The sequence below is a fragment of the Rhinolophus sinicus genome, linkage group LG10 (assembly GCF_036562045.2).
Source record: "Rhinolophus sinicus isolate RSC01 linkage group LG10, ASM3656204v1, whole genome shotgun sequence".
NCBI lineage: Eukaryota > Metazoa > Chordata > Mammalia > Chiroptera > Rhinolophidae > Rhinolophus > Rhinolophus sinicus.
In genome coordinates this window covers 109930594-109952932 of record NC_133759.1, presented here as the reverse complement: position 1 = coordinate 109952932, position 22339 = coordinate 109930594, and the positions used below count along the sequence as shown (strand labels likewise).

General features: G+C 54.1%; 1 protein-coding gene across 2 annotated transcripts; it reads left to right on the top strand.

Annotated features, from left to right (window-relative positions):
* Positions 1–822: 822 nt before the first annotated feature.
* On the top strand, positions 823–19089 carry CHST12 (carbohydrate sulfotransferase 12). 2 transcript variants are annotated; one of them, XM_074314002.1, is made up of 2 exons: positions 823–973; positions 17357–19089. In XM_074314002.1, exon 2 carries the CDS (start codon positions 17439–17441, stop codon positions 18699–18701), a length of 1263 nt encoding a protein of 420 aa, XP_074170103.1. In that variant the 5' UTR covers positions 823–973; positions 17357–17438; the 3' UTR covers positions 18702–19089. The 2 variants fall into 2 exon arrangements, with proteins under 2 accessions (XP_074170103.1, XP_074170104.1); XM_074314003.1 differs by lacking the exon at positions 823–973 and adding an exon at positions 10917–10997.
* Positions 19090–22339: the final 3250 nt, after the last annotated feature.

The window sequence follows — 22339 nt, the reverse complement described above, 5'->3', positions numbered from 1 at the left end:
TGATCTAACGCCAAAGGGGACCTAATGCAAAGGAGAGGTCGGTGTACTTGGTGTTTTTTTGTCCTTCCCCTTTAGAATAGAAGCTCCAGGAGGCCGGGGCCTTGTCCCCCCCACTCCGGTGTCCCCAGGGCCCTGCAGGCAGGAACCCCTCGGTGAAGCCTGCCTTCCATCCCTAGGCAGTCCCCGCTGCCCACTGGGAGGACCCACGTAAAACATCACTGACTGAAAAAGTTCAGTGGACGCACAATGTGAATACACTTGCTGCCACTGAACTGTACGCTTACAAATGGTTCAGATGGTAACTTTGAAGTTATGTGCATTTTACCACAATTTAAAAAAACCTCTGATACTAAGAGCAATGACCACCAGCGCCCCTTGCCACGCGCTTTACAGGCACCGTCTCAACTGGGCTCTCTAACTCCCTGCAAGGCGACAGACCCCGAAACAACCTCAGAAAGGTTCAGTTGCTTTCCAAGGTGGCACAGCGAGCCCCGGCTGCGGAGCAAGCCGTCGGAGCTCGCGAACGGGCGCGGTCGACAGCAGGCGCTGCCTAAGTGTGGGGTAGCTGGCCCGTACCTGCGCCAGCGCCGCGCGGGCCTCCGACCGCGAGGCAGCCTGCCTGTCAGCCGCGTGGGACGCTCCCGCTGGAGGCGGAGCCAACGCCAGGGCCCGCGGAACAGGATTGGCTTCTGGGAAAGGGGCGGGGCTCCCGGCGGCCGGGGGCGGGCCCACCTCGGGTCGTAAATACGGCGCCACATGGCACTGGCTGGGGAGGGACGGGCGGAGGTGCGGAGGGCGCAGGCGCGTTGAGGACGGGCACCCCTCGGCCTTCGTGGCCCCTCCGCCGGCCACGACTTCTCGCGAGAAGAGGACCGGGAGGCAGGGCTCCGGAGCCGGGGGCGGGGGCGGGGCCGGCGGAGGGGCGGCCTCTGAGGGTCCGCGGTCGCAAGGCGGCAGCGGCGGCGGCGGCTAGGTGAGGGGCGCGCGGGGTGAGGGGCGCGCGGGGTGAGGGCGCGCGGGGTGAGGGGCGCGCGGGGTGAGGGGCGCGCGGGGTGAGGGGCGCGCGGGGTGAGGGGCGCGCGGGGTGAGGGGCGCGCGGGGTGAGGGGCGCGCGGGGTGAGGGCGCGCGGGGTGAGGGGCGCCGGGGTGGAGGCGCGCGGTGTGGGGCGCGGCGGGCGGGGTGGGTCCCTGCTCCCTTAGACCGCCCGGCAGGTCTGGCGCGGCTGCTGTGTGACCTTGGCTCGGCTCCCACCCTCTCTGAGCCCCCGTCCTCGCCAGGATGAGGGAGACCCCGGACGGCGCACGGGGCGCCCGCCGCGATGCCCACCACCCTCGGGACGGGTCGCCGCCGCGGTGGGCTGGGCCCCGCCCGGTCTGTGTCACGCCGGCTCTGCTGAGGGACGGCAGCGGGTGGGGTGTCCCCTGGCACGCTTGTCGGTGGTGTCCTTCGGCCGCTCGGGAGTCTGGAAGGAAAATCAGTCATTGTTCTGAGCGACAGAGATGCCGCAGTGTTCACCAGTGTCCCTGCCTGGGGACCAGTGGGCTGGACGCGCCCGGCACAGGCTCCTCCACCCAGCTCCTTGCAGAGGGAGCCCCGGCCCTCCAGTTCGGTGGCTCACCCAGGCTGTGGTCATTTCCCTGTCGCCCCAACTTGGCTTCCCATCCTGCTGACCACAGACCAGTAACGGCAGAGCCAGCGGACACAGGCGGGTGGTGGCAGAGCATCACTCAAATGACTCTTTGCTCGGTTCTGCCTCTTGGGCGAGAGGAAGCCATGTATTAGTCCGAACAGTAGAACTTATATCTTGTAGTTGGGCTCCTGGCCACCAAGTCATCACTGACAGACCGTTGGCTCGAGCCGGGGTTCTGTCTGGCACGGAGCACAACAGGCCGCAGTGTGCCCGTGATGGTTAAATTATTTATTTTATGCGACCCAGCGGACCCGGGGTGCAGGAGAGTGTGAATTGTAAGCAGGGCCGATGCAACTGCTTCTTGAAGGGTACTGTCCCCTAAAGTGTGGGTGCAGGCTGAGCGCCGCTGGGAAACAGCTCAGCGGGTCCTCACCTGCCCCCCGGCCAGACACAGGTTAGCCCTTCTCTGTGAACATGTGTTGTTGGGAATGTGAGTCAGGGCGGGTGCCTGGGTGAGAACGGAGCGAAAACAGGCACATTAGGAAATTGTTAAGTGGTAGGACTTCTGTGAGTTTACAGAGGGCCTGCGTGCAATTGCACGGGTGTGTAGTCCTGGTGCAGATTAGTTTACTGGACTTTGGGCTGATGTTTTTCTTTTGGGCTTTGTTTGGTGTGTTTTTTTTAAGGAGGGCACAGCTCACAGTGGCCCATGCGGGGATCGAACCAGCAACCTTGGTGTTATCAGCACCACACTCTAACCAACTGAGCTAATTGGCCGCCCCGGCCTGATATTTTCAGGCCAGCAGGACTCTTCACTGTGACTCAGTGTGCGCCTGGTTCATCAATTTAGCAAACAGTGAGCATCTAATCGTTTGCAAGAAGCCAGGTTGGGCTAGCTGCTGGTGGTGTGGTCACCTGGCTGTAATACAGTGTGACTGGTGAAGAAAGAGGGAGCAGCCAGGTTTATTTGCTTCTTGGTGTTGGAGAAGTTTTCCATGATGGAGACGATGTAGGAATTTGGCATCGCAGAGCGAATGAGGGGTGGGAGAATGTTTCCGGAGGAGGCAGCAAGACATGCAGGGACATGCAAGTGCATGGACGTCGCGGGCAGAGTCCTCGTATTAGTTCTGGGATGGAGTTTGAGGACTGGGGCAGAAGCTGAGGCTGGAAAGAGGTTTCTGCCTGGGAAGGGAAGGGCCTTGAATGCCGTGCTGGGGTGTTTGGACTTTTATCCATCTGCGAGGAGCAGTCCCGGTTTTGGGTGGGATGCGATAGAGCTGTGTTTCACTAGTGAGAACAAGGATGGACCCAGGGTATGGGGAGATGGAGACAAACTGGGCACAGTCACATAGGGTGAGGAGCCAGGACAGTGGCCAAGAGAGTGGAGACGGGTGTCGGGTGGAAAGAAGCTGGAGAACGTCAGTGGCGCTCTGTGGATTGGGAGAAAAGGGAGAGGAAAAATGAACCGAGATTTCTTGCTGGGGTGACTGAAGCTGGTGGCTGCCGTGAGGAATGCTGGAGCAGGTCTGCCCTGGGAGGGGCAAAAACGCTTCTTTACACTGGTAGAATTTGCGGTGTTTGTGGGCCATCCTGGATGGGATGTGTTCTTGGAGAGAAAGTCCAAGGACGCAATCCCAGGGAACGCTGGCATGGAAGGGACAGGTGGCAGAAGAGCAGCATGTCAGTTGGCTGACACTGGTCATGCAGTTTATTGTTGTTACCTCACATTCACCACGGGTGTGGGTGATTCTCTTTCCGAAAGGTCTGAAGGCTGAAGTGCCCTTCGTGGGAAAGAGACTTGTTATTGCGACTACGGAAACAAATGCAGCTAGTTATTTGTTTAAAAAAACATCTTCAGTTTCAATTTTTAAAATTGTTTCTCTTTCTCTTCAGAAAGTATTCATTAGTTTCATACCTACTTTGTAGGTTTCTGGCTACCGCCAGGGTTGGTGGTTCTCCAAACACTTGTCAGCAGATAGGCCTAATGATAACTGACACAGTAACTCAATACTTCCTGCAGTTAACCGAGGGGTGGGGAGTTTCTGTAACTGTTCAGAGAACCCGAAACAGCAGCACACCTGAATGGGGAGTGTGCCCTGCTCTAAGAAGACCTCGGGGTGAAGCTTCCCTCCACGCAGGAGAACGGAAGAGCCTTTGCAGAATGTGAGTAGCTAGCCCAAGACAAAAGACCTAAAATAGTGACCTCAAGGGTCCCCGTGAGGAGGCCCAACTGCGTCACTTGCTACTGAAGTTCAGAAGTGATAACCCCCTCCCAAGGTCCAAAGCTTCCAAGTTCTTTTACTCTCCCGCCCCCCAAATAGGAAGAGATACCCAGAGACTGGTGAAGAAACCCTCTGACTTGGAAGGTGGGGACCATAGCCCACACTTGGCAGTGGAGGATGTGCAGGGAGAAGGCTGAAAAAGCCACTGTCACCAGTGTGTATGTGGACATAAGAGAAAATAGCATGTGTCTGGCATGAGAACAGCATGCCCTCCGAAAAATTCAAAGAACCAGAACGAAATCTCTTGGATAGGAAAAACACAATGGCAGAAATAAGAAACCCAGTTTGTGGGTGAAAGATAAAGCTGGGGGACTTAGGAAGGTGAACGAAAAAGCGAAAAGATGGAAAATGAGAGAAAGAAGAAAATTAAGGGTCAGATCAGGAGGTTGACAGCTGCATAATAGGAGTTTTCAGTAAGAAAGAATGGGGTGAAATCATCCGCAAAATGGTGTAAGATAACTTCCTGGAAACCAAACTTTCTGTGTAGAAGGAGCACTGAGTAGCCAGCAGCGAGGATGAAATGCAGGTAAGCTCCACTCTCCTGCTCTGTCACCTGCCGGTTCGGATATATAGTGTGTGGGGAGCAAGTTAGGATAGAGAGGGGCGTCGACCTTCCGGCGGTGACTAGTGCGGGTTTAGGAAACACGGGGTTTACTTGGAAGTGCCTCTGAAGCTGCTGGTTCCAGAATTTGGATAATGGAGGGTTCAGATGGAGAGGGACACGTACACACCCACTCCGAGGCACGTTGTTGTGAAATTTCAGCTGGGTCAGAGAAGATTGCGTTAGCTTCTGGAGAAAGAATAAAAACAGCCACCAACAGCTCATCGCAGGATAAAGCAGAATAGCCCTGAGCCCCGTCTGCAGCAACACTGGAAGCTGAAAGACAAGAGAGCATGGCTTTCGGGATTCTGAAGGAGAACATTTTCAATCGTGAATCAGGCAAAGGAGGCTAGGATAAGGGTATTTTCAGACATGCTCCAAAAACTTGCCTCTGATGTCCTTTAAGGAAGTGACTGGCAGGTGTGCTCTCCCAAAATGAGATGGTGAATCTAGAAAGACAGCTAGAGAGGACAGGGTTTTCCTCCAAAGAGAGGTGAAAAGCACCACTGGATGAGATGGAGCGGCTAGGATGCCAGCAGGGCACCAGGCATGGGCACCAGACATGTTGTGACCTCCGCTGGCCAAAAGGCCCCTCGAAGAGATTTGGAGGGGAAGATGAAATTGACCAGCACCCGAAGCACGAGAAATCTGGAGAGGAAATTCAGGTAGTCAGCACAGTTGGGCTGGATTGGTGATAAGTCCATGGAGAGCAAAGCAAATGAAAACCCAAGTTATTAGTTACAGGGAAAGTAAACGTGTGCAGGAAACAAAAAATAACGACGGAGTCCTACCAGGCTCAGCTGTGAATAGCTGTAGACGGTGATGACGATTTCTGCAAACATTGAACATTGCTCTGGTTGAAACGATGACATGCCTTCTGGAGAAGGTGTGGGATGAGAGGGCGTGGCTGTGTAATGGGGCCACAGCGGGACAGAGACTATGTGTCCCCTCCTGCCAGAGCCGGACGCCGGTAGAGGATGTCCAAACTGAACAGTCGGGCTGTCACTGCAGGTCCCTCGGAGGGAACACCAGAAGATTCAGCTGAAAAGAAGGAGGGAGAAAGATGGACGTGGGTAATGGGACCGAGGGCAAGAGGCTGCTGTGTTAGTCACGAACTCCCTCCTGAGACCGAGACCGAGTTAATCCTGTAACACAAATGTGTAACATGGATGGAAACAAAAACAGTCGCACCGAACTTCCGCCTCTAATGGAAGAAGGCCTCCCCTTGCCTGTTTGTGCACCGCCAGGGCGGTCAGCAGCCCCTTTGTGTGTCAGAGTTTACTTGTCCTTATTTCCTCTGTATTATTGTCATTGTTCCCTGTTTCCTGTGTCCTGGCCGTGGTCACATGTCAGAGATTTGGCTCTTTAGCTTTTTTTTTCTTTTAACTTGTTATAAAGGGATTTTTAAATACTTCCAAAAGTAGAGAGAAGAGTATTATGAGTCCTTCTTTACCTGTTACCCAGTTCCATGAATTATGAAATCAGGGCCAGTTGTGTTTCTCTGGGTTTTGTTAGCACACCACGTATGCCAGGCACTGTTCTCAGCCTCGAAGCTACAGCTGTGATAACCGGTCCCGTCTCCCTTCTAGACATTTGCACCCTAGTGCAGACAGACAGACAACAAGCAAATCATGCGGTGACTGTGCAGTCCTGGAGGTGACACGGGGGCTGGCGAGGGCGGGCTGGGAGGCACAGGGAAGCCCCACTGATGCGGTGAGCTTGAGCAGAGACTGGCCGAAGCTGGGACTGAGCCGGCTCCCCGATGGGAGTGCTCCAGGCGGTGGGACCATGGTTGGGGATGAACAGCAAGGCCGTTGTGGCTGGAGTGGGGCCAGTGAGGGGCAGTGAGAGACGAGGGCACAGGATCCCAGTCATAGAGGCTTGTCACAGGCCCAGTAAGGACTGGGGATGGGAAGCCACTTGGACTAATAAGCGGAGAGTTTTGAGCAGAGTTGTGATGCAATCTGACTCTTTACAGGGTGACCATGGCTCCCGGGCTGGCAATGTTTATAGGCCGAAGCTGGGTGGCCTGGTGGGCAGCCACCGTCGGTAATGCAGATGACGGCTGAAGGAAGCTCAGACCAGGCTGGGGTAGAGGTGGGGCAGTGGGGGCCGAGAGATTAGAGCCTGGTGTGCTTCTCAGGTCAGACCTCAAGCAGCTTCCTAACGAATCATGGTGAGGTTATTGTCATTATTTTCTATTGAAATAATTTCTTTGAATTAACTTACGTCTGAGAAGTGAGTTATCATTTGGATTCGAGAGTCAGATCCCACCCATCAAATATTTGAGTCTTGGGAGGAATATAGATTCCGTAGACCTGACCCGGTCTTCTAAGAGCGTGAAGTCTAGTTGGGAATATGGGTCCTGATGTGTGCACTGGCGTCCCACCTACGTGTGAGTCACGCCGGGGCCTGAGGGACCCGTGTGACAGGTCAGCCGTCTGTGCTGTGGGCCCAGCTCTGGGGGGAAGTTGGATACTTCAAAGGCCACGTTTGGGCTCCATTTCCAGTCACGTCTTCTGGGACGTACATCGCCCTGTCATTCTCGTCAATGTGACCATCTATTGCTCGTTTTTATTGGGATATGCTGTCGGATTGAGTTTGCAGCATTAACTGAATACAAGTGAAGTCATTTTATAAGCCAATACACCGCAGTGCTGGTGGAACCAAGTGGAAATTTGCCCTACAGTGGGGTTTGAGTCCAGCACCAGAGCATCATGCCAGGCTGGACGAGGTGGGCTCAGGGTAAGTGCCCACAGCACGAACAGAAAGTTTCCGAAGCTCTGTCGACTGCAGTGATGGGAACCACAGTGAATTCTCTGCCTGACGTAGTGTTTGCAGAGCTGGAAAAGAAGTCTGTAGTTTCTGGTCCTTTTGCCAGTAGCATAAATAAATAAAACTTGAAATACTCTTGGACTTCTTAACGCAGGTCATGTCACTTGTTTTAATGCTCGGAAGTTGGTTATTTGGACAAGAAGACATGCATTCTCTCTGAAATAAAGGTGATAAAAATCCGAGTGTCTAGTAAAAACCAAGCAATTCTGCATTAACGAACGTGTACTGCTGAGGCTGGTTGTGTGCCGTGGTTGGGAAGGTGGCTCTGAGACCCGTGTCTGGGTTCGAATGCCAGCCCTGAACACTTCTTAGCTGTGTAGGCTTGGGCAAGTTACCTGGCTGTTTTGTCCCAGTTTCATCACAATTAGTGTGAGGACTGAATAAATATGTGTAAGGCCTTACAGCAGCACTTTTGAAAGCTTGGTAGCTATTGTTGTTACATAGTATATGGTCTCCTTTGACTGATGGTAACTGGCTGTTGGTCGAAAACATGAGAATACTAAAAATCGCATGTTATATTTAAATGATGCAAATATCTGAGGGCCTGATGGAAGGCTAGTGTAGAGAAAGTGCGCTCCCATTTTACAGCGTTAGCCCCTGCTCTCTCGTTCTCATAGTCCTGAGAGCTCTGGCCTCAGTGGTTCTGCTTTTGTAGATAAGGAATTGAAACTCGACTTAGAGCGATGGCCCAGGCCTGTCTGCAGAGACTGGAGCTGCCTCAGAATTCCTGGCCGCTTCCTCCCAAGCTGTAAATGCCTGTGTAGGCCTGCGGGGCTGGTGTTTTGTTCTGTGTTGTGGAAATGGCGAGAGCTCGCTCATGGCTTCATGTTGAAGAGAAAATTTTACCTTCTAGAGACTGACTCATAAGACTGCTGACGGTTTTTTCCCTTGAAATCAAATGTGTTGATGTATGATTTGCACACAGTAAAATGCACACATTTTAAGTGTGCAGCTCAATGAATACAGACAGATGTGCCCCCTGTGTAACTAGCACTGCAGTCCGTATCCTGGAACCTTCCCACCCCCGTTTCCTTCTGGCCCTTTGCAGTCTGTGAGTCCTGCCTCTGTTTTTGCCTTGTTAAGACTTCCTATCAGAGGAATCACGTGGTGTGTTCTCTTTTGCGTCTGGGTCTTCTGCTTGGCGTGACCCCTGGGCGATTCACCACGTTGTCGCGTGTACTGATCCGAGCAGCATGCGCTCTCTTACCGCTGAGCGGCCTTCTGCCGAAGGAGAACATCGCTCCCTTGCTGCTGCGCCTCTGGGGTGTCTGCAGGCGGTAGCTGTTCTGAAGGAAGCTGCAGTGAACATTCTCGTACGGGTCTTGTTGGTGCGGACACTTCCATTCATGGAGCCTGTCTTTGGTGTTGTGTCTAAAAGGCATCACCACAGCCAAGGCCATGTAGGTTTTCTCCTACGTGATCCTCTATGGTTTTGCATTTTGCACTTGGGTCTAGGATCCGTTCTGAGCTCATTGCTGTGAAGGGAGTAGGTCTGTCTGCACTTGTCCTTTTAGAACGTGGATGTCAGTCGTCCAGCACCGTTTGCTGAGGAGACCGTCTCTGCTCCACGGTGTCGCCCGTGCTCCTTTGTCAAAGAGCAGGCGCCTGTAGTTAGTGGGTCAGTCTCTGGGCTCTGGGCTCCGTCCCTTTGATCTGCTGTCTCCTCTGCCGCCAGCACCTGACTCGCCGTCCTGACTCCTGTAGCTGTGGCGAGTCCTGAAGTCGTGGCGCCCGTCCTCCCACGTCGTCCTCCTCCTTCAGAATCGTGTTGGCCGTTCGGGCTCTCTTGCCTCGCCATATAAACTTAGGATAACGTGTGACCAGCTGTCTGGCCAGTCTGTGTCTCAGTCACGTTCACACATCAAATGAACCAGCACCTAGCGCTTGACCTTTCCTATCATAGCTGTCAGTTCTGCTATAAAAGTGTGGAAAATGCCCTGTTCAGGTCTTATTGTCGGTCTGGCCATGTGGCCCTCTTCCAGATCGGGATGACACACCTGAATGTGGGGGCTCAGCCCCCAGCTGGCTGCCGCAGGCCACCCTATCGTCCCCCTGATTTTTGCCCTCTGTTGGTGGGCAGGCTCCTCCAGACCAGCGGCCTCACGTGGGCAGCCAGCATGGGGCGCTTGCTTCCTGGGGCTGCCGAATCTGCTCCACCTCACACCCTGCCGTGTTGTGTGCTACAGAGATGGGTGACAGCCCCACCTTGCGAGCCACGGCACTTTGGTTCAAACGGAACCTAATTCTTTTGTCAGTGGCCTCTATGAGGGCATTTGACAAAACCCTGGTAGGAAACTAGCCCCCAAAGAGGCAGCTTGTGAATGAGGCTCTGGCAGTCCTGCTGTGCCAGGCCGAAGGTAAACCATTTCTTCTGGGAAACCTCTGGCTCTGCTTCTCCAAATGTGCAGGGCGTCTTGTCGACTGCCTTTGAAGTAGTGGGAGATTTATGCCTGCAAATCATGCAAAGTCCCTGTATGAGGTCAGTGCTGTCCCCAACAGGCTTCACCGCAGTCAGGGGCGTGGCTTCAGTTCTCACCTGTGTCTTCTCACCTGGCTTCCCCCGCCCTTAGGCAGTGAAGTGCTGCCCACAGCCTCCCCTCTGCAAAGGAAGCCACGGGGGCTGTGCTCTCTGGTCGGCATCCTCTCCTCTCTTCTCTTTGCAGTTCTGAGACACTGAACTTGGGATCCACGCATGTTGTCAAGTACCCAGTCCTTCCCTTTCAAAGGACTGCTCTCACAGGCGTTGAGTACACTCGGCCGCTTGTTTCCACAACTGCTGTTTCTGCGGTGTGTTTGAGGTTAGAAATGACAACACAAGGGACCGCCCTTGTGCTTTGATGTTAAAACTGAACATGGCCTCAGCCTCACGCCAGTGCTGCCTCAGCTCAGTGCTTAGGTGCCCGCACCTTGATTTGGAAAATCCTGGGAGGGCTGCACCGATGCACAGGGGTCCCATGGCAGGATCTCCAGAGGGAGGCCAGGCTTCTGGGACAGTGCCCTGCGAGGAACCAGAGTCGGGGCTTTGGGCCCTGGCGGGGGGGACCCCTGTCCTGTTCTCATGCGCTCCCACCCCCCAGCCCGGTACACAGTTTCAGAACTTTAGCTGTGTCGTGCGTTGCAGGTCATCAGCCTGTGGCGCTTCCGCTCACAGTTGTGAGGTGAGTGGGGGCTTCAGCCCCCGGCCCACAGGTAGCCTGTGTTACAGTCTCTCCCATAGCAAGGCCTGTATTTATTTTTCAAACACACTGACCTGCATTTGGCTTTTGTTCAGCACCTGTTGGGAATTCCTCCAAGTCCCCTGTTACAGCTCCAATTCATTTTTTCCCCCATTTTTTTTTTTTTTACTGTAAAAACACATAACACAAAACCTACCATTTTGACCACATAAAAATGTCCAGTCGGTGGCATTAGGTGCACTCACACTGTGGTGGAGCCGGTACCACTGACCATCTGCAGGATGTTTGCATCTTCCTTAACTGACACTGTGTCCGCATTAAACAGTGACCCCACCCCTCCCCCAGCCCCTGATGTCACCATCTACTTCCTGTTTCTGTGCATTTTACTCTCGGGACCGCACAGGATGTGTCCTTTGTGTCTGGCTTGTTTCACTCAGCACGATGTCCTCAGGGTCCATCCATGTTGTAACAGGTCAGAATGTCTTTCCTTGTTAAGGTTGAATGATACTCTATTGTATGTACCTGCCCATTTTGTTTATTTATTCTTTAGTGGACACTTGGGTGCTTCCAGGTGTTGGCGGTTGTGAACAGCACTGCTGTGAACATGGGGTGCAGGTATCTCTTTGAGACACCACTTCCTATTCTTTACGTTGGGCATAGACTCAGCAGTGGAATTCCTGGGTCACATGGTGATTGTATGTTTAATTATTTGAGGACCCTCCATACTGCTTTCCACAGCAGCTGCCACTTCCCATCCCGTTAACAGTGCACAGGGGTTCCAGTTTCTCCACGTCCTCACCAGTCCTTGTTCTCTTTTGTTACACGTATATAGGAATCACCGCAATAGTTGATGTGGTATCTCACTGCAGTTCTGATTGCATTTCCCAGAGATCAGCCATGGTGAGCGAGCATCTTGTCATGTGCTTAGTGGCCACTTGTGTATCTTCTTTGGAGAAATGTCTGCTCCTGAATTCGGTTAAATTTTTTTTTCTTGTTGAATATTGTGAGTTCTTTCTGTTCTGGATATTAATTCCTTATTAGATGTGATTTGCAGACATTTTCTCCCATTCTGTGGGAGCCTTTTCACAGTGTTGATAGTGTCTTTTGATGCACAAAAAAATTTTTATTTGCGTGAAATCCAATTTGTCAAATTTTTGTTGTTGTTGATGCCTTAATATTTTACTGTTGTGCGTCTTCTTTAAAAGGAAATTCTTTTTCTGATAGTAAGAAATAATAAATGCTTAACGTAAATAAAACAAATTTAAGTAAAGGCAACCACATATAAAGAAGTCAGTCAGATTCTCCCAAATGCCCACTATCCAGGGGTATTTACTGATACTCTTGGAGCTGGGCCCTCTCCCCGCTGTGTGGCGTCTGTGCTCAGCACATGACCAGTTTACACCCTGGTAACTTCCCGTGAAACTGCACAAGGGGGGCTGCACCAGTCACGCTGTGCGCTCTGTCTACATGGTGTGAGTTACGAGTCTCATAATTAGTTAATTTAATCGCTGTTTTAAAAATCCCTGCGCTGATGAGGGAAGAGCTGCGGGAGGGCAGCACGTGACCTGTTGCTGGGCCTGGGCAAGGGAGTGATGGTGGGACCCGAACGTGGGCCCCGATTCCACACCTGAGCACTTGGGCATGCCCAGTCATACTAAGTAGGTCACCAAGTAAGAACAAAACCTTAGGCGTTAAATGTATTAAAGACCAAAAGATTATAACGTTTAGTGCTAATACACCAAATAAGGAAAACATTAGAGCAACTTTAATGGAGTTAAACATCTTGTTGAAAGAAGACGCTTTCTTTGAACTTGAGACGCTTAGGACAGTTGCAGAAATGTGCCGCGAGTCTGTTCTGCCCTCCCGGGCGCAGGGCGGAAGGGCTGGTTCCCGCTGGCTTCAGCGCTGAGGGAACCATCTGGCCACAGCTGCTGCCCTGTTAGCTGCTGTGTGCCTCGAGGACCAATGCCTCTATGTCCTTTGGGTCACAGGAGCCAGGAAACCCTTGCCTGTTTGTGACTGACACAAACATCATTGTCTGAACTTCCAAGGAGGCACCATCTTTCCAGGTCCTTCTGTTGACCAGATGGAAGTCTGAATGAGAAACTTGCACTCATTTATAATGGCAGCAAACGATCCGCATTGCTGGAAGGGACAGGAGCGGTGGGGAGAAGGGTTAGCGGCACGAGTGAGTTTGGAAGGTGATGGGTTCTCTGTGATTGTGGTGATGGTGGCCCGGTGCATCCAACGTCAACCTCAGCAAATTGTCCATTGTAAATCAGGGCAGCTTGTTGTGTCAGTGTTACGCCTCAATAAAGCTGTTTAGAAGAGGGAGCGCTTGTAACAGTCAGAAGGCTGCGGGAGTGTGTGGGGAGTCAGACTTGAATTCAGATGTTGACTGGACGTGTCTGAGCCTCAGTTTCCTCAGCTGTCCGTGGTGTGTGTGAGGGCGTGAAGAAGTGACGTAGATGTGTGAAACGCTCGTCTTACGCCTGGGCCACACTAGGAGCTCGTTAAACGGCAGCTGCTACTGCAAAGGTGTTATCGACATATACCTTGGGGTTGTCCTCAAAATGTTTGACCATGTCTTTTCCTTACAATTGAACTAAGTCTTACTGGACTATTAGTAAAGTGGGTCGGAGTCTTTAGGAAAGGTTGTGGGTGCTGGCATTTGTCAGTGAGCATCTGCTCCTTCTTGGCTGAAAAATCAGCCAAGGTACTTGGATTGTCAGGCCGGTCACTCACTCATCTGGTTTTTAGCGGTTCTAACTGCATGGGTGACGGCACGGTCCTTGGTCTGTGGCACGTGCCTGTGTCCTCGGAGGTGACGCTGTGACTTACTCCGTCTTCACACTGCTCGTTAGTCTTGACCTTAAAATTGGAAACCGATCTCTCAAATCGTTAGACATTTTAAGTTACTTTTTCCTTTTTTTAAAAAATACGGTTTCACTTTCACCTCAAGAAACTGTGCACTAACATCCCAGAGAAGGGATGGTCTTGAAAATGCCAACGACGTGGGTACTTATGATCTAATTTTAAAAATAAGCTTTAAATTGTGTGATTATAGCCATTAAAGAGGTATTAAAAGTGGTGCAGTGTTCCTTGTTCTTATTCCACTCACACCCACGACGCACACACTCAAAGGGAACCAGCGAAACTGCCAGCAGCAGTTGTGTAAGAAGAGACAAGCCGGATATTTCACCAGGATATTTCTTGGTTTCTGTAATGCAGTTATTACCTTTCTAATGTAGAACCGGTATATAGTGTGTGATGTAGTGTGGCCACGCAGCCGCCTACCCGTCTGTCCCCTCGTACCTGCCCCCAAAGGAAGGAGAGTCTGTGCGACGGATCCTTTCAGGGACTTTGCTAGACCTTCGTGTTTGCACCTTATGTCTCCCTGTTTGGACCCAGAAAGATGGCTGGTCAGCCAATGACGGGTCTGACTTTCCACGTGGAAAGCATCCTAAGACAGGCGGAGCCTAGTGGGGACCAACAGGAGAACCCACGGGGTTCATAGAGGTGGGCACAGCCCCCCATCTCCCCCAGGCTAAGGAGAGCCTCTGCCTGCGGCTGCATTCCTTCCCAAAACCTGCATGGGAAGTGATTCAATGGTGTGTTCTCCATCTATTCATGTGCATATAGGTTTTGTCCCTTGGGGACATTGAGACTCATAGGTCCAGCTGCCTGCAGGCAAGGGTGATGGGCTTGAATCAGTTTCCTATTATGGTGCATAGACTTCACAGACCTTGAGATTGACAAGCTTTACCTCCTTTGCTTGCCCACCTGACTAACAAAAGCTGATGGGGGTCCCTTGGTCTGCTTAAACTCTATTCATGGCTACGGTCTTTTCTTAACCCTGCGCTGCCCTCCTCGCTCCCCACAACTCTCGCGTGGGACGCGACAATGTAGAGTCCAGGCAAAGCGGTGTGTCACCAGCACGTGGCTGACTGTGCAGAGTGACCCCCGCCCAGGGGGTCATGGGAACAGGCACCACATGCGCTTCTTTTGTTCACCTCATCCCTTCTTGCTTTGTGTCCAGCCCCGAAGCGGCTCTGTCCCATACAGGTGATTCTTTTTGACCTACGTGGACCGCTTAACATTATTCCCATTTCAATGTCACGCTCTTGTTTTCAGCCCATCTGACCCACCTGTCGTTCATGTTTCTGAATCCAGATTCCAGTCTCGGTGGCGGGGTGGGTCAGATACCGAGCTGGTGGCTTGGGGATTGGACTGTGTAGGGCAAAGGGCCTGGCAGAAGACACTGCTGAGTCCCACCCTGGCTGGGGGATCTCACAGGCGCTTTGGGCACTTCAACCCAGCAGGTGACCTCTTTTGATTACTATTTGCTCAGCTAATGTTTTCCATCCTGGGGGCGGGCAGGAAGTGCAATGTCAACTAACCCCACTTCCTACCACTCAGTCCATGCCAGTGATACGGGGTGGGTTTGGGGTGCAGGCTCAGCTCCCCACTAGACCCCACTGAGTCCACCCTGGCAGGGGAAGCAGAGCGCCCACCACCTGCGCCCATGGGCTGGGGTGGGAGGTCAGCTCCCCGCTCGGTTCCACAGGCACCTCTCATTGGGGCGGAGTGTCTGCCAGACGGAAGCCCACATGCCTGCTCTGCCTGCCAACGGCGCCTGGTGCCCGATGGGGGACAGGAGTGTGCTGCTTGTGTCCGTGGGGCAGGTGGAGGGTGGAACATTAGCTCCGCTCAGCCCTGCTGAAACTGGGTGTGGGTGATTTTCCGCTGGTGTTGGCCTAAGTAGAATGGGTGTTGCCAAGAAGATGTTTCTGTTGTTAGGTCACCGTGAAGTTAGGAACAGTTCCCAAGACCTCTCTCACTTCTGACGCCGACAGAGAGTGCGGGGGAGGGGCGTGTCCCCAAGACCTCCCTCCTGTTGGATCATTTGCTCAATGGGTTCAGAGCTCACTGAGCTGTCATACTCACAGCTGTGTTTATGACAGCAAAGGACTCAGATTACGTTCAGCCAAAGGCAGAGCCTCGTGAGACAGGGTCCAGGATGGTTCCCGTGGAGCTGGCAGGGATCCCCTCCCCGTGGAGGCGTGGACAGTGCTGACTCCTCCCAGCGTCCACGTGTGACAACACATGCGGAGTATTGCCAACCAGGGAAGCCCTCCCAGCCTCAGTGTCCAGAGTCTTTATCGGAGTTTCGTCACATAGATGTGTTGCCCCCCCTCCCCCACGTGGCTAACCTCAGGCTCCAACCTCTCCAGACAGTGTGTGACCTAGAGCCCCCACCCTAAGTCCCATGGTTAGACCGTGCGCTGCAGTCAAGGCCCCAGGTCAACAGAGACTCCTCGTAGGCAGGACATTCCAAGGGCACAGAGAGTCCTCCCGGGAGCCAGTGGCAGGGCAGAGCTCCCTGGCCAAGGCCACGGCCACCCCTTCCCACCCTAGGCGGGACTCTTCTTGGAAGCGGGCTTTTTTTTTGCTGTGCTGTTGGCTGTGCAGGACGCATGGGAGACAAGAAGGAACCCTGCAAACTCACCATTGGCCTCACAGCAAGTCCCCAGGTTCCTAGACTCTCCTCCTTTCAGTCTTCCTGTGCTTGTGGATTGCATTTGTCTGTAGTTTTTTCAGTTGTGAGAGGGTGGATCTGGGAGCAATGGGGCCGCTCCATCTGGCTGGAGCCAGGCCTGGAACCAGGTAAGGCATTGTAGGTGGTGCCTGTCACCTAATCTCTCAGCCAGCATCCCCACCGGGGTTACCTACGACTTAATTAGCATTCTGCAGTCAAGCAGTGGTCACTGTCTTCTTCCCTGGTATAGCCCTAGTACCTGGGACAGAACTGGTGCTCAGAACCCCTGTCGAGCATGACGGCCAAGGCTGCAGTCCTCTGGCTTTTCTGGCATTGATACTGACTGCTGGTCGACAACAGCCTTTCATGGAAGTTGTAAAGCAGCTACAGATCCATCATCGTCTGCCTGCACTTCTCCACGCGCAAGCTTTGCCCACCGAAGCCGGCTGGGCCCGCTGGTCGACCCTGCCTGTAGACTGGGCGTGCACACCCGCTGAGGTTCACAGCCATCACTCGGCACCTGTCCCCCCTTCGCTCTCCCTCCTTTTGTTTTTGAAGATCACGCCACCTTTCCCCAGTCGTGGATCTGCTGCCCTCTGGCTCATCCTCAGGGACGACTGACGGTGCTCCTAGAACTGGGAAGGCTCTCACGTGGGCCCATGTTCAGCAGCCTGGGGGGTGGACTGCACCCCGTCCCCACTGACCTGGGCTTCAGGCCCCTGCTAAGCCCGTGTGAGCTCCGCCCTTCCCAGATGGAGGGGCAGGGATAGTGCCCAGCGCATGTCAGCCACGTGCTTATTGGATTAAGTCTTCAAGGCAAAAGAGTTTCATTTGGCAGGGATGGGGGTCTTTAACATTTGTCTAACCTGTACGTAGTTTGTACGAAGCTTGAACCTTCTTGTTGCCCTGTTTTTGTTTCATCCTCCGTGCTCTCATCCTGGGCGGGCGGAGGTGGGGGGCTCTTCGCAGGGTTCTGCATTGCCGCCCAGTGAGGGGTCTGTCAGGCCTCCCCCTCTTTTTGGTGCAGCGATGAAGGACCTCCAGTCACCTTGTCAGTCACACGCGGCCTTTTGGGCCTTGTAAGCAGCGTTGGTCACTACAAGGAGAAGCTGCCGGTCCTGATGGGGCAGCCTAAGCAAATTCACCGTGTGGAGGCTGGCGGGGCAGGGAGACTACCGGCCACTGGAAGGAGGATGTGAGCGGCCATCGCGGTCCCATGAGAATCCGAGAGGCGAGAGACAGCCTTTCCGCGCTCTCATCTTTAACCTAGCTGTTGTTCATTGCCTTTCCAGGTTCCTGAGCCCAGTGTCCAGCCTCTACATGAAGCTGAAGTGACAGGATCCAGGCGGCAGGGCCCCGCCCACCGGGGACAGAATGACCCAGACGCGGCTCTTCGGCCTGTGGCTGGTCCTGGGCTCCGTGCTCATGATCCTCGCGATCATCGTCTATTGGGACAACGTGGGCACCGCCTACTTCTACCTGCACACGTCCTTCTCCAGGCCACACCCCCTGGAGCCCCTCCCCACCCCCGGGCGAGGGGCGGAGCGGGAGCTGGCCGCGGACGTCGGCGAGGTTTTGGAGCAGCTGCTGGGCGCGGGCCCCAAGGGGGCGGCTGCTGCGTCCGGGAAGCAGACGGAGGCGCCCCCGCCGCCGGCGTCCGGCAAGCCTGCGCTCGGCAACCTGGAGGAGAGCGTGCGGGGCTACGACTGGTCCACGCACGACGCCCAGCAGAGCCCGGACCCCGACGGGCGGCAGGCCGAACGCAGGAGCGCGCTGCGGGACTTGTGCGCCAACGCCAGCTTCGTGTTCCCCAGCAAGGGGCGCTCCTTCGACGACATCCCCAACTACGAGCTGAACCACCTCATCGTGGACGACCGCCACGGCGTCATCTACTGCTACGTGCCCAAGGTGGCCTGCACCAACTGGAAGCGCGTGATGATCGTCCTGAGCGAGAGCCTGCTGGACCGCGGCGCGCCCTACCGCGACCCGCTGGACATCCCCCGGGAGTACGTGCACAACTCCAGCACCCACCTGACCTTCAACAAGTTCTGGCGGCGCTACGGCAGGTTCTCGCGCCACCTCATGAAGGTCAAGCTCAAGAAGTACACCAAGTTCCTGTTCGTGCGCGACCCGTTCGTGCGCCTCATCTCGGCCTTCCGCAGCAAGTTCGAGCTGGAGAACGAGGAGTTCTACCGCAAGTTCGCCATCCCCATGCTCAGGATGTACTCCAACCACACCAGCCTGCCGGCCTCCGTGCGCGACGCCTTCAGCGCCGGCCTCAAGGTGTCGTTCAGCAACTTCATCCAGTACCTGCTGGACCCCCACACCGAGAAGCTGGCGCCCTTCAACGAGCACTGGCGGCAGGTGCACCGCCTGTGCCACCCCTGCCAGATCGACTACGACTTTGTGGGGAAGCTGGAGACGCTGGACCAGGACGCCGCCCAGCTGCTCAGGCTGCTGAAGGTGGACAAGCTGCTCCACTTCCCCCCGAGTTACCGGAACCGAACTGCCAGCAGCTGGGAGGAGGACTGGTTTGCCCAAATCCCCCTGGCCTGGAGGCGGCAGCTTTACAAGCTCTACGAAGCCGACTTTGTTCTCTTTGGCTACCCCAAGCCCGAAAACCTCCTTAGAGACTGAAGGCCTTAGGGGAACGTGGCGATCACCAAAAAAACAATAAAACAGCGTGCTTGGATTGTTACTTTAAAACACTGCAGGGTCTGCTGCACCGCCGCCATCTCCCCGAGGATGCAGCCATGGGTTGCCACATACAGTTTTTATGGCCTCTTTTCCCTCCCAGTTTAACACGTGGCAGAAGTTGGCAGGGCAGCTGAAAACCCTGCAGCGGACCACACCCACACTCCGGTTTTAAAAACTACCGACGATTTTGCAATCTAGACTTATTGTTTACTCCACCGCCTGTATGCATTGAGTACTGTGTTAATATTGTTTTTTAAGATTAATATATTTCAGATATTTAATATGAGAAGGGGAAGAGGAAATGACAGAGTAAATGTCACATCTGCTCCTTTTGACTGTTCTGTGGTTATTCTGGTGGAGCGCGAAAGGCACAAAGTAGGGGGCTCTGTGTGATGTAGCGGCTGGTGGTTAGTCAACTCAGGGAGGGGACGTTTTGTGCTTGTCTTCAGCTGAAAGGAGGAACCCCAGTTGGAAATCAGACCTGACCTGCGTTTGTTAAAGCGTAACAGACAGGTGCTTCCAAAGCGAGTGCTCTTTTATTTGGGGATATAGCAGAAAAGGGAAAGTGGTTACATAGGGTTTATGTTTGAGCTCGAGCCAAAGGTAAGCCGTGCTTCGAGGTCACAGTTGCAGAGGTAGGATTCCAAGGCCAGCGGTTCCTTTTTGTGGGCGTAGGACTTGCAGTGGCGGGGATGGTGTGGGTAGGAGTCTGTGCCTCCAGCAAGGCAAAGCTCCACGTGGTTTCCATTGCAGGCCTGGCTGGTTGGGCTCAGCTCCTATGACGTCCGCCCTTGAGGACGTCCCTGACACCGGGATCGGTGGTCCTGACTTGGTAACGCCATCTGCTAGTCCAGGAAGGCTCTTTCTGAATACCTGGTTCAAACTCCTTTGTGGTTTTTGCTGTGAACGGGTAATTGGTGAGAAGTGTGCAGTCATTTTGTGGTATTTGGGCCTCCCGTGTAGCCATCTGTAGTATTGGGTCCTCGACGCCCAGTTCCTGAAGAGCTGGCAGTGGGCTTAGAAGCCTTCGCTCGTGTCTCCTCTCTCTTGCTGTCTTGTCTGAGCATGTGTCCTCTGGGTATGAGGTGAGCAGCTCATTTTGCACTCGGGGTCCTGCGGTGTTAGAAACCACCTGCCTCCTTTGAAGTCCCCCTTCTTTTTATAAAACTAGCATAACAGGTATTCAGACTTGCAGAGCCCAGTCTCAGAACACTTGTCTGAAGAGCCATCGTCACTTTGCATGTCTGCCAGGACGCCTGTTCACACAGTTGTCTGCGGCACCTTGTACGCTGGGCTGGAGGTCACCGAGACGGCAAGGTGGCTCTGCCTCGGGGGGACTCTGTGGCCTGAAGTGTGACATGAGATCCCAGGCCAGAGGGCTGAGCGCCTCCAAGGTCTGCATCAGAGGAGTGAGGTGAGGCAGGCTTCCTGAGGAAGATGGCACCTGAGCTCAGCCTGAGGATGGATACGGCGTTGCCGGTCAGACAGGTGCGTGACCCCAGCAAAAGTGCAGGGTGTATGTGAGCAGCACGCGGTACACGGCGTTTATTGTTGAGGATGTCCATGTGTCACTTTATCTCTGAAGCCCATGTGTTAGTGTCCTTTTCTCAGGGGGTTGGTGGGGGGCACCCAGTGGCAGAGACTAGGTAGAGGCAGGGTTTGGATCCGGGTCTATTGCAGGCCTGGTGCGTTTCCCTGCCTCCCCATGGGTGGGAAGGGGTCGCATGTGCTTAGAGGAGGGCTAGTGGAGAGTGGAGCCTGGCAGCCTTGACCTCAGGCCCCAGAGTTAGGATTTCACTTTGGAGGCAACAGGGAGCCATGGAGGTTTTTGGATGGAGGAATTTGGGTACTTTGGGGCAGTGTGGTGTCAGAGTGTGGATGGCAGGGGCCTGGGGGCCAGTCAGCAGGTGACCCCAGTGCACTGCAGAGAAGGGTCCATACGCTGGGTGGGGTGAAGGACAGATAGGAGGTGCTGGTGACGGGGAACGGGGCCCGTTGCAGGGAACAGGCGCTGTCGTTTTCTTTGGTCTTTTTGGTATGAGGGGCAGGGCTGAGATGTGCGGAGACAGCACCTTCCTTACCTTACGTTCTCCTGGGGTCCAGGCCCGCTCAGGGACCACAAAGGGGCTTCTTCAGATGGTCCGTAGGACAAGCTCCCACCAGAGCCTACCGCTGTTTCTGCTGCTTGGGGGGAAAGACAGAGCAGGAAGAAACCAGAAAGGATAACGAAGACCTTTCTTCTGACACGGTAACTTTTCCCCCAGTATTTTTTGTGGTCAAATACACATAACAAAATTTACCTTTTTAATCAATTTTTAGGTGTCCAGTTCAGGGGCCTTAAGCACATTCACGTTGTGTGGCCGTCACCACAGTTGTCTCCAGAACTTTCCATCTTCCCAAACTGACACTGTCCCCATTAATCCCTAACTTCCCATCCTCCTCCCCCAGCCCCTCCCCCACGCTCCTAGTCTCTGTCTCTGTGAATGTGACCCCTAGGTCCTCATGTCAGTGGGATCACACAGTGTGTCCTTTGTGACGGGCTGGTTTCATCAGCAGTGTCCTCAGGGTCCATCCACGCTGTAGCAGGGGTCAGTGTCCTTCCTTTTAAGGCCGAGTAATGTCCACTGTGTGGAGGGACCGCATTTGTCTGTCATTCACCCGTCAGTGGACACCGGGCTGCTCCCGCCTCCTGGCGCCTGTGCACAGCGCTGCTGTGGACGTGGGGTGCAGGTATCTTTGAGACCCCGCTTCCAGTTCTTTTGGGCGCAGACCCAGGAGTGGAATCGCTGGGTGGTATCTGACCTGGTAGCTTTATGAGCTGAGTCAGTGTGGGGAAACCTGCACACCTCATTGGCACCTTTGTCTTGAGTCATGTAAGATAAACACAGGGCCAGAGGTGAGCTTAGAGAAGGTCCTGGGAAAACAAGACTGCGTGGGGTTCGGGCTCCTCCACAGGGACTGGCTACTCTGGGTCTTGGTCACCGGATGAAGCTGCATAGCTGCCATTCTTCAAAACAAGCCTTACGTTTAAGGTGAATAATGTAAGGATTTGAATCTCTCTCCAGCCACCCTTGGCATGCTCGTGGCCGCCACCTCTGTTCCTAGTTTCTCACTGAAGTGTGTTTGTTTCCAGAATGTTCAGACGTGTCAAAGCTCACTGGGTTGTGGGCTCACTAGTGGCAGCGCCACGTCGCCTTCCGTTCTCCATCCCTGGTGAAGGGCCCCCTCACCCCTGTTCCGGGGTGTGTGCCCACGCACGCGTTCCTCTTCTTTGTCATTTCCCTGACCCACAGAATAGCATCTCGGAGAGAAATTTGTCTCTATATGGTTTGTGGTACAAAATGCTCTGTGTCATTGCTGAGCCCCAGCATTGCCACCAGGACACTGCCTGTCACAGCCAAGGAGACGGAGTGGGGACACTCGTCCAGCAGCTGCGCTGCTTGGGGCCTGCCCTGGACGTGTGCCTCCGGCCTCAGTGCGGAGGGCTCTGCACCGCACTCGGGTGTGTGTGTGTGTGTGTGTGTATTTATGTATGTATGTGTGTGTATGTGTGTATGTGTGTGTATTTGTATGCATGT

Excerpts from the sequence above, each read along its gene's own strand:
- CHST12 (XM_074314002.1), top strand. The coding sequence starts at position 17,439 with ATGACCCAGACGCGGCTCTTCGGCCTGTGGCTGGTCCTGGGCTCCGTG.